The 15,832-nt window shown below is 55.7% G+C and overlaps 1 protein-coding gene across 1 annotated transcript in view; it reads left to right on the forward strand.

The window, feature by feature from the left end:
* LOC101531585 (fer-1-like protein 4) overlaps positions 1 to 15,110 on the forward strand; it is a 28,102-nt gene extending 12,992 nt beyond the window's left edge. Inside the window, 25 exon segments of the mRNA XM_058679885.1 lie at positions 1,245 to 1,397; positions 2,288 to 2,441; positions 2,537 to 2,661; positions 3,045 to 3,179; positions 3,262 to 3,435; positions 3,841 to 3,957; positions 4,061 to 4,222; positions 5,217 to 5,418; positions 5,540 to 5,598; positions 5,689 to 5,855; positions 7,209 to 7,392; positions 7,465 to 7,605; positions 7,694 to 7,807; positions 10,538 to 10,665; positions 10,853 to 11,023; positions 11,325 to 11,401; positions 11,404 to 11,478; positions 11,630 to 11,667; positions 11,821 to 11,943; positions 12,322 to 12,407; positions 13,427 to 13,525; positions 13,622 to 13,863; positions 14,205 to 14,488; positions 14,580 to 14,680; positions 14,787 to 15,110. Of these exon segments, the coding sequence (XP_058535868.1) occupies positions 1,245 to 1,397; positions 2,288 to 2,441; positions 2,537 to 2,661; positions 3,045 to 3,179; positions 3,262 to 3,435; positions 3,841 to 3,957; positions 4,061 to 4,222; positions 5,217 to 5,418; positions 5,540 to 5,598; positions 5,689 to 5,855; positions 7,209 to 7,392; positions 7,465 to 7,605; positions 7,694 to 7,807; positions 10,538 to 10,665; positions 10,853 to 11,023; positions 11,325 to 11,401; positions 11,404 to 11,478; positions 11,630 to 11,667; positions 11,821 to 11,943; positions 12,322 to 12,407; positions 13,427 to 13,525; positions 13,622 to 13,863; positions 14,205 to 14,488; positions 14,580 to 14,680; positions 14,787 to 14,991 (3,516 nt within the window). The 3' untranslated portion in view covers positions 14,992 to 15,110.
* Positions 15,111 to 15,832: the final 722 nt, after the last annotated feature.

Raw genomic sequence — 15,832 nt, forward strand, 5'->3', positions numbered from 1 at the left:
CAAGCAGCGAGCTGGTTGGGAAGTGGAGCAGCCTGGACACAAACTGGTGCCCAGGCAAATCCTGGCAAATGCAAGGCAATTATTTAATTACTAGGCCATTGAGACTGGCCCTAAAGAATTGTTGTAAAGATTTATTTATTTTATTTGAAAGGTGACTCAGATGGGAGGGGGAGAGAATCAGAGAAAGAGATCTTCCATCCACTGCAACAGCCAGAACTGTGGTGATCTGAAGCCAGGAGCCAAGAGATTCTTCTGATTCTGCCACATGGGTGCAGGATCCCAAACACTTGAATCATCTCATGCTGTTTCCCAGACCATTATCAGGGAACTGGATCAGAAGTTGAGCAGAAGGGACATGCACTGGGCCCAATGTGGAATGCCAGCACTGCATGCAGACGCTCAACGTGCCATGCACAGTGCTGACCTCTCAAGATACATTGAGAGTGCTTCCATCATTTGGTTCACTCCCTCAATGCCTGTGATTTAGCTGGGAAGTCAGCTAAATGTTGGGAATGTTGGGATTCTGGTTCTGAACAGGTGCAGGGAAGAGTCAGTTCTGTGCTTCGGAGGGAAAGATAGCTTCCTGCTTCTGCTTGCTTACGCGTTAGTATTTGAAGTCCTGTTAAGTGCGTTAGATCATGGGGACCTAGGCCCTGCCAAGTTCCTTGCCTTTTTGGGATGGATGTCCTAGTGAGGAGGACAAACTCTCCATCTGTAAGTGGGTAAGAAAAAGAGTAACAGCCTGTAGAAATTACTTAGAAAGATGCTACAGTGGCTCAAGGGTGGTTGAGACCTGTTTAGGGAGGACCAGACTGGGAGGAGGGAAAGGGGAAGCTGGTCCCAGAGCAGCAAGGGCTGTGCTGGCCCAGCCATACAAAGCAGCTAGCGTGGGGTCAAGTCCCTGGAGACAGACAGTAGAATGCTGGTTGCCAGGGGCTGGTTGGAGAACGGGAAGAGGGGCTTGTTTCAGTTGGAGATGGTGGGAAGCGCTGGAAGTGGATGTGTTTATGATGGGTATACCACACCGTGAATGTGCTTGACACTGCCACTGCACTGTGCCCTCAGGGGTATGGTTAAGATGGCTGACCTTCCCTTCTATGTATTTTATCACAATCTTAAAACTAAACAAGGGAGAAATAGGGCATCCAGGCAGAGATCCGGACAGATGGGGAGCTTGCCCTGGCTGTGGGAGCAGGGGGTCTCAGCTCCACTCCCACCTGAATGACCTCATGCTTTGCCCACAGCCCCAACTGTCCTTTCCTGACGTGCTGGTGTGGATGCTCAGCGGGCGGCGCCGTGTGGCCTGGGCCCGAATCCCTGCCCAGGATGTGCTGTTCTCTGTGGTGGAGGAAGAGCGTGGCCGGGACTGTGGCAAGATCCAGACTCTGCTGCTCACAGTGAGGGCCCTGAGGGTGCAGGTGCTGGGGAGAGAGGGAGAAAGGTGGGCTCTAGGAGAGGGCTGGGCTGCAGAGGTCCAGGCCTGTGGTTTCTAACTGGGAATCCCACACTCTTCAATTCCACAAAACTAAGAGGAGACTATGCTTTTTTAATTTTTTTAAGAGTTGTTTATTTTTTATTGGAAAGGCAGATCAGACTTATGGAAAGAAGGAGAAACAGAGAAATATCTTCCATCTGCTGGTTCACTCCCCACATGGCCACAATGGCTGGAGCCAAGCCAATCTGAAGCCAGGAGCTTCTTCCAGGTCTCCTACATGGGTACAGGACCCCAAGGCTTTGGGCCATCCTCTACTGCTTTCCCAAGCCATAGGCAGAGATCTGGATGGAAAGTGGAGCAGCCGGGACATGAATGGGACCCCATGTGGGATCCCGGCTGCTTGCAAAGGGAGGATTAGCCAATTGCCCCATAGTACCGGGCCGAGGAGACTATGCCTTTGTCCAGGTCTGCTTAGGATGGAGGCGAACAACAGGTGGTGCTGTCTGGGCCTGCGCTGACCTCTAATCTAGGCTCTGATACCAGCAGGGTAGTGACAAAAGGACAGGGACTTCTTGGTTCCTTACAGGCGTGAGGGTGTGCACACTGTACCCAAAAATGTCCTCAGAGAGATGGCCCTGCAGAGATGGGGAAAGCGTGGTGTGAGAAGGAGGCATGCAGGGTACTGTGTGGTTTTGGGGTGTGAGCTCATGGGAACAGGATGCATTGATGTTAGAAATAGGCCATGGAGAGGGGTGCAAGGTTGAGGCCCAGTGAGTGTTGTTTGATCAGGAAGCTTGGGGATGGTTCTGCAACAGGTTCCTGGGGTTCTAACCTGTCTGCTGGCCATCACAGACCCCTGGAGCAGCCCCTGGGGAAGTCTGCGCCAAACTGGAGCTCTTCCTGTGGCTGGGACTGAGCAAGCAAGCCAAGGCATGCACCTCGGAGCTGCCCCCTGAGCTGCTGCCCGAGCCCACGGCCGGGTTGCCCCATAGCCTTTACCGTGATGGTGAGTGTGCAGCCTGGCCCCATTCCCCAGGGGCGGGGCTCATTAGGCAGGTGGTCCCCTGAGCAGACCTGGCTCCTTCCTTTTCCACACCCCAGATTTTAGCTACTTCCAGCTCCGGGCTCACTTGTACCAGGCCCGTGGTGTGCTGGCTGCAGATGACAGCGGCCTCTCGGACCCCTTTGCACGAGTGCTCATCTCCACCCAGTGCCAGACCACGCGGGTGAGGCCTGCGTCGCATGAAGGACCAAGAGACAAGGAGACGTGGAGCTAAGCGTCCCTGCCAAGCTCCCTTCCCTCCCTGCACTTTCAGGACTGGACGCTGGGGGAACTGATCTGATTTGGGTGGCAGTGGGGTATTGGAACCGGTGTAATCTTAGAGAAGGGTGAGGGTCATTTTCAGGGGTCCATTGTGGGCCTGGCTCTGAGGGTGGCTGATTGCAGTTGTACCAACAGGGATGCTGGCCCAACACTCGCTCACCTCCAAACTTGCACTTAACTTTTGTCCTCATCCCATTGCATTTGTGACTGGCCTCTAGCTTAGCAGGGAGGGCCTGTACACTGGCAGCCTTCTGACAGCGGTCCCTTGTCTATGCGGCCTCCTAGGTCCTGGAGCAGACACTGAGTCCCTTGTGGGACGAGCTCCTGGTGTTTGATCAGCTGATTGTGGATGGGCGGAGGGAACACCTACAGGAAGAACCTCCGCTGGTGATTGTCAATGTCTTTGACTACAACAAGTTTGTGAGTGTCGCCTGGGCCCACCTGCCTTCCCCTTCCACCTCCCCTGGCTCCTGAGACTCTTCTGTTGCCCTGCCCCATGCAGGGCCCTGCGGTGTTCCTGGGGAGGGCGTTGGCTGCCCCAAGAGTAAAGCTGGCTGAGGACCCATACCAGCGCCCTGAACTGCAGTTCTTCCCCCTGAGGAATGGGCCCCGGGCAGCGGGAGAGCTCATTGCCACCTTTGAGCTCATCGAACTGGACTATAGCGGCCGATTTGAGGTCAGAACCCCCCTTCACACTGGTGTGCCTCGTTCGTCCATTGGGCTGCGTGGTCTCCCAGGAAGACACAGTGTGGGCATTTCCTGGGGTCTGAAGAGGCTACAAGTCTGTCCTGGGGTCACCTCCTGGAACCTCCTGATCCTAGGGACCATCACAAGTGCTCAGACCACGGTTTACCTGCCAGGCCCAGGGATTACAGGCTGCTGGCTGCTCCTGCAGTCACCCCACCCCTACACCTCAGCCACCTGCCTTTCCTTCCAGTTCACCCCGCCAGCCGTCCACTCATCTGGCCTTGCCTGGGAGATGCCTTGCCAGCAGCTTTACATACCCCTCCCCCAAGCCCAGGCTTAGCCTCCTTTGGGCTGATGACTGTTGGACCTCTAATCTCTACTCTGCTTCTGGCAGCCCTCGGTGCCTCATGATGTGGAGCCCCAGGATCTGACAGGCTTAGTGGATCCCCTCTCTGGACGCCTGTCCCTGCCGCCCAGTGTGCGACCTGTGCTCAGAGAGTTTCGCATAGAGGTAGTGTCAGGCTGTCACAGTCTCTTCACTCCCCATCCCAGTCCCTGCCCTGGATGCCCCTGGGTCACAGCAGGCCCCTGTGTGCCCTACTTCATGGCTGCAGGTGCTGTTCTGGGGCCTGCGTAGTCTTGGGCGTGTGCATCTGTTTGAGGTGGAGCAGCCCCAGGTTGTGCTGGAGGTGGCTGGGCGACGAGTGGAGTCTGAAGTCCTGGCCAGCTACCGCGAGAGTCCCAACTTCACAGAGCGTGTCAAGCACCTGACTGTGGTGAGGGCGTGGGCTGTGAGCCTGGAGTAGGGGATAGGGGAGTGAGGGTGGGCGGTAGACGAGGACTCTCTGGCCAGGCCCCTTGGGTCATTTGGGGCCACAGAGTGAGTCTCTTAGGCCTTTGGGCTCTGTAGTCACAATTAGCCATTCCTGCCACTGCAGCAATGAAACAACTATAGATGGTATGTAATTCAATGCATTTGGCTGTGTCCCAATAAAACTATTTACACATGCTGGCAGCGGGCCAGACTTGCTTGGTGGGGCTGTGGTTTATGATTCCTGAACTACTCCATGCTCGGGGGTGCTCTCTTGGCTCTGCTGAAGGATGAGTCTCAAGAAATCTGCGTAGTCTCTGAGACACCCCGGCCAAGAAGAAAAACACCGATTCTGATGACTAAAGGTAGGCTTTGGAGCCAAGTGCAGGTGGCAGCCCTGGTCTCTTTGGAGCTGGAGTTTGCATGTGAGATGGGTGTTGCAGGTACAAAAGAATACAAGCTGGAAGGTCACAAGCCACAGCACCTGGAGGACGAGTGCTGTGAGGAGCCAGCAGCGGAAACATCATGGTGAAAGTGGCTGGCTAGAAGCTCAGTGGCCTAGACCAGCAAAAAGCCCCAGCACCCATTCCTGGCCCTGTTTCCCAAGCAGGGAATTGGAGCTAGATGGCGTGTCAGTGCCGTGAGATGAGCTGCAAGCAGGTGTCTCACTCAGCTTGCAGGGTGTGTCTCAGCCTGAGGGCGCTATGACAGAATCCTGTGGGCAAATGGTCACGGTGGCTGGGACTGATGGACAGCACTTCTCTTTCTCTCTCTCTCTCTCTCTCTCACACACACACACACACACACACACACACACACCAGGGCCAGTGTTGTGGCATAGCAAGTTAAGCCACTGCCTGTGATGCCAGCATCCCATAGTGGTACCCTCCTGTCCTGGCAGATACCTTCCCCTCTCCCCCTGGCTTTCAGAGGCCCATTTCTTCTCTCGTCACCCCCAGGACTTGCCGGAGCAGCCTTACCTGCAGCCCCCACTCAGTATCCTGGTGATTGAACGCCGGGCCTTTGGCCGCACAGTGCTGGTGGGATCCCACATCGTCCCCCACATGATGCGGTTCACACTCCAGGGTCCTGAGGATGCCCCTGAGGAGGAGGAAGGAGAAGAGGATGCAGGAGAGCTGGTACCTCCCAAAAGACCTCAAGGTGTGAGGCCTACTCCCTGGCGGTCAGCAGCCACCACTCCTCTGGTTCCCGGCAGAGATGGCTCCAGGGCCATGGAGTCTGTCTCCAACTTGCCTGATCTGGTGTTGTATCCCCCTTCCAGAACCACAGGCGCTAGACGCCCCCATGGCTGAAGCAGGGCTATCCAGAGGATTCCTGAAGGTAGTGAATGGGAAGTGGGCAGCAGTGGCGGGCAAGATTGGGGTAATGCTGGGTGAAGAGCCCTGAGTCCTTCCCTTTGCTCTCCTGAAGAAACTCCCCCTAGGAGGCCTCCTGAATCAAGGCCCTGAGCTGGAGGAGGACATCCCTGATCCTGAAGAGCTGGACTGGTGGTCCAAGTACTACGCGTCGCTGCAGGAGCTGCAGGGCCAGGTGGGTGGGCGGGACGTGCGCTCTCCCGCTGCCCGGGCTGTGTGGTTGTACATCGCTTCTCCCTGTGGTCATCTTTGCTCACCCTGGAAACAGTTCTAGCTCCGTTATCTGAAGTTGGGTGGTCCAACGGAATCATGAAGTGATCTGTGTGTGTTGGTCTAGACTTTGTAGTAGTCACACTTAAAAAAAAAAAAAAAAGAGCAGGTCTTGCAGCATGCAGCCAGGAGGCTACTTGGGGCCTTCATGTCCCATGTGTGGGTGCTGTGACTCAACCGCCAGCTCCCTGCTAATGCTCACTCCGGAGTGGGAGTGGGGCAGCAGGTGGTGGCTTTAGTAGTCTGGTCACTGACATTCACATGAGGGAAGTAGACTGCATTCCTGGGTCTGGAGTATAACACAGAAGCATGGGGCAGACATACTGTGCAGGGGAGAAGCTACTGCCTGGGGTCCCCATGTCCTGTATCACAATGCCTGGGTTCAAGACCCAGTTCCATTTCCAATGTCACCTACCTACTGGTAGGCACCCTAAAAGGCAATGGTGATAGCTTAGGTACATGGCTCCTTGCCACCCGCCTAGGAGACCTAGATTGAGGGTTTTTTTTTCTTTTGCTTGAATTATTTATTTACTTATCTATTTATTTTAAAGCAGAGATACAGAGAGAATCTCCTATCTTCTGGTTCACTCCCCATTTGGCTCTGATGGTCAGAGCTGGGCCTGTCAGAAGCCATGAGATTCTTCCAGGTCTCCAACATGGGTACAGGAGTCCAAGTGCTTGGGTCATCTGCTGCTGCTTTCTCAGACAATTAGCAGGGAGCTGGATTGGGAATGGAGTAGCTGGGACTCAAACCAGTGCCCAAATGGGATGTTGGCACCGCAGGCAGAGGCTTTGTGTGCTATGCCACAGTACCACCCTTTGGATTGGGTCGTTTATAACCCAACACTAGCTGTTGTGGCATTCAGAGAATGGATGGAAGATTTCTGTGTCTCTGCTTTTCTCAAACAAACTAAAAATGGGTGAAATTAATAATCTAATTTAGCTGAACATACTCAAAATATGATCTAACAGTCATTATCAAAATCAATAATGAGATGTTTTACATTCTAATTTTTTCCCCCATCTTCATGTATGATATGTTTGTACTCAAAGCACATCTCTGTTTAGGTGAGTCACATTTCTGGTGCCCAGAGGCCATATGCGTTTGGCAGTTGCTGCCTTGGTTCAGGACTAGGCAAATGCAAAGCTGGAATTTACCCAGCTAGAACCCAAGTCAGGACTTCACAGTTGTGTGTTTCAGATGAGGGCTAGACTCAGGAGGGGAAGGAGGGGGAAGGCTCTGATGGTCCCTTCAATTTCAGCCCAACTTTGAGGAGGATGTTACAGACGATCCTGAAGATTCAGGTATGAGTCCCCCTGTGTACTCCTGCTCCGGGCCTGTAGCACTTCACTCACTCAGACACCTGCTGTGGGTATACTGCTTCCAGGTGGGATCAACCTCGCTTCTGTGGATGGGGAGGTCCAAGGCCAGGGTGAGGCTGAAGTCAGAGGCTCCATGGCCCGGACAAAAACCATAGCCACCCTGAAGGTACCTGGGGTGTGGGGGAGAGGGAGTCCCCGGTCCCAGGATGTGGGCCATCACAGAGGCCTGGCCTTTCAGATCTACAACAGGTCACTGGAGGAGGAGTTCAACCACTTTGAGGACTGGCTGAATGTGTTTCCCCTGTACCGGGGGCAAGGCAGTCAGGGGGACGGAGACGGAGAAGAAAAAGGCTCTGAGCATTTTGTGGGCAAGTTCAAGGTGGTTATGGGGAAAGCAGGGGCCTGGGAGCATGGGCAGGGATTGCGGAAAACATGAATCAGGGTCTTTTCTGTCTTCCCCACCACAGGGATCCTTCATTATTTACCCCGAGTCGGAGGCAATGTCCTCCGAGCCCAAGATCTCACGGGGCATTCCCCAGAACCGGCCCCTCAAGCTGCTGGTCAGAGTGTATGTCGTGAAGGTGAGCAGGTCTCCCACCACCTCCAGCAAAGGTATTGGACATGGGAGCTCCACAGCAGAAGGCTCTAGAAGAAGCCAGACTTCATCTCTCAGCCAGGCCTGGAAGGCAGGAGTCAATGACACCCTCACCCAACCCCAACCTCACTGAGCATGCTCGTGGCGCAGCCAGGCTCAGGCAGTTGGGAGTGAGCTGACGCCCTAGTTCCAGCAGTGTGGTGCTTGCTGATGGGACACATCTCGAAATGCCAGGTGACAGGTCTTTGAGAGGAATGCTAGGCTCAGCGGACAGGGAAATCCCAGCAGGCCCCAGAGGAGACGTAGCTGGAATTCCAACTGGGTGGGAGACTAGTCCTGTGGCTCCTGGATCCAGAGCTGTGGTCCTGACCCAGGTATGCTGGGTGGGGAGCTGGAACTGAGGCCTTGTATGAAGCAGGAGGTGAGGAATGGAGGACAAGGACAAGCCCACTCCCTGGGGAGAGAACCTCTGTGCTTAGGGGAGGGGGACGCAGAGACGGGTGACTACCCTGAGAACCAGTTATTTGCACTTTGCCTTCACGTTGATTTAAGGCTTGAATTTCTACTATCTGCTTAGACATCCAAAAAATTCAAAGTAAGAGGTTGGTTCAGAGTGGTCCCAAACCTGGACTCACTGTTGCCAAAAAGTTAAATAACCAAACCGGAACCCATATACAAAATTACAAAACTATTGGGAAAAATTGGCCAGAGAAACAACATAAAAGAGACACTTAAGGGCTTCAGATGTGTGTGTGAATCAAACACTTCAGATATTTCACAAAGGGCTCTCCAAAGTGGCTGGCAGCTTGGGAAGCAGCCAAATATAATTTCTAAAAATGAGAGATAATAAATGTAAACTTTCATACAAATACCCATATATGGATGAAAGGGTTTGTGAGCTACAGTGGACAACTATGCAGTCATAACAAATGATGGGTCAGATCCCTATGAACAGATAGAAATAGTTTCCAGAAGGTACTGGAAAAAGCAAAGAGCACCTGTAGTCTGCTGCTGTTTGTGTAAGGAAGTACAGGTGTGGTGGAGATGCAGGAGGGGTTAACCAGATGCTGAAGAGACTCTTATGGAGGAGGAGTGGCCAAGGGTGGACAGAAGGGAGGAGGTTAGCAGGAATGAGGACAGTGATGCTTCCCAGTGTGTAGGCACAGCGTCCTAAACCCACCAAAAGTCAAATATATTGTAAGTGGAAAGTTAACTTAGCACACCTATCTGCTGAGTGTCATAGGTCACCCTGTGCGAACTGCACTCAGAACACCTGCCTCTGGGCAGGGTCATCAAACTCAAAGCTATTTAAGTAAGTTTTAAGGTTTGTTTTTTTCCCCTTGTTGTCTGAAGGACAGAGATCTTCTGCCTGCTGATTCACTTCCCAAATGGCCTGCAACAGCCAGGGCTGGGTCAGGCTGAATCCAGGAACCCAAACTCAAGTACTTGAGCCATTATCTGTTCCTCCCAGGGTACATGTTAGCCAGAAGCTACACTGGTAGTGGAGGAACCATGACTTGCACCAGGCAGTTTGCTTTTTTGAAAGATTTTTTATTGGAAGGCAGATTACAGAGAGAGTAGGAGAGACCAAGATCTTCCATCTGCTGCTTCACTTCCTCAGATGGCCATGACAGCCAGAGCTGGGCTGCTTTGGAGCTAGGAGTTGCCTTCAGATCTCCCACAGGAGTGCAGGGGTCAATGGACTTAGGCCATCTTCCGCTGCCTTCCCAGGTCATTAGCAGGGAGCAGGATTTGAAGTGGAACAGCAGCGACTTGAATCAGCACCCACATAGAATGTCAGTGCCATAGGTAGAGCTTAGCCCACTATATCATGGTGCCAGCCCCAAACCAGGCACTTTAAAATGGGATGCAGGTACCCCAAAGCAGCATTTTAACCATTGTGCTAAATTCCCATCCTATAAGTCTTTTTAAAAAAATTATTTTTATTAGAAAGGCAGAATTCAGAGAGGAGATACAGAAAGTTCTATCTACTGATTCACTCCCCCAAGTAGCCACAAAGCCTGGAGCTGAGCCAATCTGAAGCCAGGAACCAGGAACTTCTTATGGGTCTCTCATGTGGTTGCAGGGTCCCAAGGCTTTGGGCTGTCCTCAACTGCTTTCCCAGGCCATAGGCAGGGAGCTGGATGAGAAGTGGAGCAGCCAGGACACGAACCAATGCCTATATGGGATCCCATCCCAGTAGATGCCAGGCGAGGACCTTAGCCACTAGGCTACCATGTCAGGCCCATAAAGCCCTATTTTGAAATGAAAATTTTACTGTTTCTTGCAATTTATTGAATATTGTACTGAAATGAAAACCAGAATGGTTGGATGGGTATATGTTTACACACTTTGTGTGGCTGCTGAGGCTCACGGACCAAATGGCTGCCTCTGAAGGGTGGGTGGCAGTGCCAATGTGGGAAGGTTGCTCTGGACCTGGTTTCCAGGGCAGGGAGCCCAGGCAGAGCCAGGCAGGGCACGGAAATCTCTTTCTGGGAGTGTGTGTGCCAGAGTTTGAGTGCTTTGAGTTTTGCTGTTTTCATTAAACCTATTCATGTAGTTAAGGAATCCTGAAGTTATCTGAAAGGAAAAGCAGTCATTCGGCCACCCCCAGCCGATTCCTGCGGCAGTCCCTCCCTGGACGGCTGCTGGCCTCTACTCCTTCGGAGCCTAGGTCCAGCGAAGGTAACCTTGTGCTGCAACCATACTACTCTAGGCTACCAACCTCGCTCCCGCGGACCCCAACGGCAAAGCAGACCCCTACGTGGTGGTGAGCGCTGGCCAGGAGAGGCAGGACACCAAGGAGCGCTACATCCCCAAGCAGCTCAACCCCATCTTTGGAGAGTGAGGCTAGGGCCTAGGCATTGGGGATGGGGAAGAACTCCACCTTGACCCATGTGGGGCCCTGCCACTCCTAGAGCTGGCATGGTGATGGGGAGGGGTGGCAATGGTCAGAGGCTTTGGATCTCTCCCCACCCCAGGCCACCTCCCAGGGCAGGGAGAGGTTCTCAACTCCATTCCTTCCTGCCAGGGTCCTGGAGCTCAACATCTCACTCCCAGCTGAGCCAGAGCTGACCGTGGCCGTGTTTGACCATGACCTCGTGGGTTCCGACGACCTCATAGGAGAGACCCGCATCGATGTGGAAAACCGCTTCTATAGCCACCACAGGGCAAACTGCGGACTGGCCTCCCAGTATGATGTGTGAGTCTGGCAGGGCCCTGACCAACTGCAGCTTCAGGGACCCATGATGCCTTACAGGGTGCCCCTTTCCAACTGTGATATGACCACTCAGTGGCCAACCCCTGAGTGTGGGTGCTGGGGACTCAAAAGTCACTAGAATGGCCTCTTTGAGCCCCAGTGTCCTGGTCAACCAGTGTGTCTCAGAAGCACATGTGCCAGCCAGCTCTGACTTTTGTCATTACCCTTAGCGGGGACAACCCCGTCTCCCCTTGGAGCCCTGTGACCCTTCATGGGTCCCAGCTAAAGCATATTCCACTTGCAGGGATGGGTACAATGCATGGCGTGATGCCTTCCGACCGTCGCAGATCCTGGCGGGACTCTGCCAGCGCTGTGGCCTTCCTGCCCTGAGTACCGAGCTGTGGCTGTCAAGGTGGGCAGCAAAGTCTTCCCGACACCGCCCGAGACCCTGCCCCAAGGTACCAGCCCCCACTGTGCTGCACAGGCAAGGCCCGGGGCCCTGGGGATTGGTCCAGCGGGATTCCAAGGTGCCGCCATACCTCTTTGAGCAGGCACAGGTGTTTGGGGGGTGAAGAGGAGGTCAAGCCCAGGGCCCTTCCAGCTGGGCAGCTGAGCGCTGACCAGCAGTTACCAGCACAGCCTGCCATGTGTGCCCCGGGGACCCTGCCCCGCCCGGGGAATTCATCCAACACAGGCTGCCTCAGCTTAGCATTCCGTGGTAGGATGGCAGGTGGCAGCTGTGTGGGACCCCAACTTGCATGTTCCCTGTCACAGGCGGTGGGGCCGGTGGCACTGTGGAGGAGGCCCAGGCACTGCTGGTACTGCAGCACTGGCAGGAGATGCCAGAGCTCGGGATCCAGCTGGTGCCCGAGCACGTGGAAACACGGCCCCTCTACCATCCCCGCAGCCCGGGGCTGCTGCAGGTGAGGGTCCCGCCTCTCCCCACCACACCAAGAAATCCCAAGACTCCCGGGACTCAGATCTCCCCAACATGGGCCTGGACCCGGGCCCTAGGATGCCCCAACCTCCCCTGGGGCCTGCATGCCAGCTCCTGTGGCTGGTGCCCACCTTCCTGGCACCAGTCTAGGACCTGTCTCCTGGAATCCTGTCCCCTGACTCTTGTCCTGCAGGACCACTCCCTGACCCTGTGCCTCCAAGGCTCAGTGCTGGGGCTCCCGATCCAACCCCTTTCCCTATCCTAAACTGTAGTTTTGATCTCAACCTTCCATTGCTGGCCACGGGGCTGGTGGCGGGCTTGGAGGAGCCTAGCAAGACCCTTGCAGCTGGCCCTGTGCTCCCAGGGCTCCCTGCACATGTGGATCGACATCTTTCCCCGCGATGTGCCTGCCCCGCCGCCCGTGGACATTAAGCCTCGGCAGCCAATCAGGTGAGAGCCCCGCTCCCATGGGACAGCACCCAGCTGGGTCTCTGCCTGTGCAGGGTTCCCCGAGAACCCATATACCTGAGGATGCAGACTTTTTCTTTAGATAAGCCATTAAGTTTCACTTTTGTGTCTGCTTTTGAGTGGGTGTCTGCTCCTTGTGATGTCAGAACTCCCCCCTAACCTGAGTTGGTCTGAGGGGTGTCCCCATGGTGGTGGCAGGCAGCAGGGGGGCACTTCCAACAGGGCTGGACCCTGCCCTCTTGCTCTGGACTCTGCTGCCCTGTGTACCTGGGGGCAGGTTGCTGTAGCAGAACCAGGTCTGCATCTTACCAGCCTGGCCACTTGAGCAGAACCTAGTCCTCCTGGCCTCGGGCACCTGCTGCTTCCTGAACCAACCCTCTTTCCGAGCAGGGGTTGTGGGGGTGAAACACCCAGACTGGCCCATCCTGGGTGATGGCCTGCCCCTTGCAGAACCAGGCAGAACTGCCCCATCATGGTCCCAGACATTGCCAGTTTGGCTTGGGGGTAGGGAGTACTAGCAGAATGTCAGGTGCCACCAATCACGGAGGGGGAACTGACCCAGGCCCAGAGCTGTCCAGGCCACCTGCCCAGGCCAGCCAGGATCCTGAAGGGAGAACCCAGAACTTCACAGCCCCTTCCCTTGCCCAAGGAACACTCACTACCTCCCCACTCGTGCTCCTCTCTGCTCTACCCATTGGTGTCCTGCACCTCAGAACCTCAGCTGGCACATTGCTTTGGTTCACGGTGGCTCCAGCTCTAGGTTTGACTGCAAAATCCTGGGAAGGAAACCTCACTGGCCCTGCAGGGTGTTTCTGGGGCCCTGCACCATGTGCAGGGGCTGGGGTGGGTGTGGGGGTCAATGGTGCCTGGGTTGGCCCTTCCCAGGATCAACGGTATCCTGGTGCCCAGCCCAGTATCCCCAGCCGGGGGGCCCAGGGCTTCCCTGCTCCTGGCAGCCCCTCACAGAGATGCAACCCCAATGTCCTTTCTGCCCCGCCCAGCTATGAGCTCCGTGTTGTTATCTGGAACACGGAAGATGTGGTTCTGGACGACGTGAACCCACTTACCGGGGAGATGTCGAGTGACATCTATGTGAAGAGGTAGGTGTTACCCGCTGTGGTGCCCAAGCCCTCTGTGGGAGAGGCTGTGTCCCCAGCCTGCCTCCAGCCCAGGCCTGACCCTTCTGCTGGCCACAGCTGGGTGAAGGGACTGGAGCACGACAAGCAGGAGACAGATGTGCACTTCAACTCCCTCACCGGGGAGGGGAACTTCAACTGGCGCTTTGTGTTCCGCTTCGACTACCTGCCCACCGAGCGGGAGGTCAGCGTCCGGCGCCGGCCGGGACCCTTTGCCCTGGAGGAGGCTGAGTTCCGACAGCCGGCCGTGCTGGTGCTGCAGGTCTGGGACTACGACCACATCTCGGCCAACGACTTCCTGGGTACAGCTTGGCCTTCCCAGCCCCATGCCCCGTCTGCCTCAGGGCCTCTACCCTGCCCACCCTCTTCCTCGGCTCCCTATTCTGCCCCTTTGCTGGCATCCAGGCATCCCACCACTCAAGGCCAGACTGCACTAACTGCTGACTTTATTAAGCCCTGACTATGGCTACCTGTTTCTGCCTCACTCTGACTTAATGATTGCTCAGGTCACCCTGCCCATGACCCGGTGGCTACTGGTCCTTGCTTTGGGAATCTCTTCTTGGCCCTCAGCCCTCTTCCACTTGATGGGGGTGGGACTGTGGTCTCCAGCTCATACCTAACCCAGGGAATTCTGATCCCACAGGATCCCTGGAGCTGCAGCTACCAGACATGGTGCGGGGTGCCCGCAACGCCGAGCAGTGCTCTGTGCGGCTGGCCCGTGATGGGGCGGGGCCCAGGTGTAATCTGTTCCGCAGTCGCAGGCTGCGGGGCTGGTGGCCAGTGGTGAAGCTGCGGGAGGCTGAGGACATGGAGCGGGAAGAGCGGGAGGCCCAGGCTGGCAAGAAGAAGAGGAAGCGCAAGAGGAGAAAGGGCCGGCCGGAGGACCTACAGTTCATAGATTCAGGCGGCAATGTCTACATCCTCACGGTGGGTGCGACTGGGCCGGGGAGCCAGGACAGCCGGGGTCAGGTCAGAGCAGGGCCGCAGCTCCTGATGATGCAGGAGGGTCTCTTCCCAGGGCAAGGTGGAGGCCGAGTTTGAGCTGCTGACTGTGGAGGAGGCTGAGAAGCGGCCGGTAGGGAAGGGGCGGAAGGAGCCAGAGCCATTGGAGAAGCCCAAGTGAGTGTGGGGCAGGGGAGGCCAGGACCAGGAGAGATGGAGAGGGCGGTGGGTGCGTGGCCAGAGGCACTTCCTCCCCTTGTCCTCACACCCTTTGCCCCAACAGCCGCCCCAAAACCTCCTTCCACTGGTTTGTGAACCCACTCAAGACGTTCGCCTTCTTCATCTGGCGCCGGTACTGGCGCATTCTGGTGCTGCTGCTGCTGCTGGCGCTCATCACCGTCTTCCTGTTGCTGGTCTTCTACACCATGCCCGGCCAGATCAGCCAGGCCATCTTCAGCCCACTCCACAGGGCCTCCAACTCCAACTGACCTGTGGCTCCAGCACGGTGCCAGCCCTTCAGCTCCGGCTCCTGCAGTCCCCTGGTCCCATCCGAGCCAGCCCAGTCTGGTGCCTTCTGTGAATAAACCTCATCATTCTTCTGCTGCCACCCCAACTATGCACTGTGAGACCAGCACTTGCAGGTGGTGTGGGATCCAGGTGCTTGTGGGTGGTCTTGAGGGCTAGGGGTCTATGGGGAGAATGCACAGGGCAGCCTCCTGCCAGTGTAGGGGGCTCAGGGCTGGGCTGTGCCCTCCAGGCAGCTGGCCATCACTCCTGACCCCGTGTGCTGACAGTCCTCTCACCGAATGTGCCAAGACTTAGCTTGCAGGCTTTGGGATTCAAACAGCATCATCCAAACCAACACTGCCTCCTGGTCTAGCCCTGCTGTCCCCTGGTAAAATGGGCAGCCAGGTTCTTGGAATTTCAGGGCCAGCAACACTGTCCCCACCATCACATGCAGAAGGAAGCCTTCCCGCTCTGCCACAACCTGGTTCGTGCCAGCTCATGGCAACAGGATGAGCTAGGTGAACTGTGGGTCTCCCCAGGACCTCAGGGTGGGAGATGAACCCTCTCCAGGGCTACCTGAGCTGAGTGAGGATGGGGGTTCCCAGAGGAAATTCAGGATCCCGGGGGGCAGAGGGCATGGTTGTTGGGCAGCTAAAAAGATGGTCCAGTGTGCTGGTGCATTCCTGGGGCAGTGCTTGCAGATTACAGTGCACACCCTAGGCTGCTCAGCTCCTGCAGGGCTCATCAGACTGCCTTCCAGGTGAGACTGCAGTGGTTTTACTGTCACCGTCTTCCTGTTCCCCTGTGGCCTTACATGGAAGC

The sequence above is a fragment of the Ochotona princeps genome, chromosome 22 (genome assembly GCF_030435755.1).
Source record: "Ochotona princeps isolate mOchPri1 chromosome 22, mOchPri1.hap1, whole genome shotgun sequence".
In the NCBI taxonomy this organism is placed as follows: domain Eukaryota; kingdom Metazoa; phylum Chordata; class Mammalia; order Lagomorpha; family Ochotonidae; genus Ochotona; species Ochotona princeps.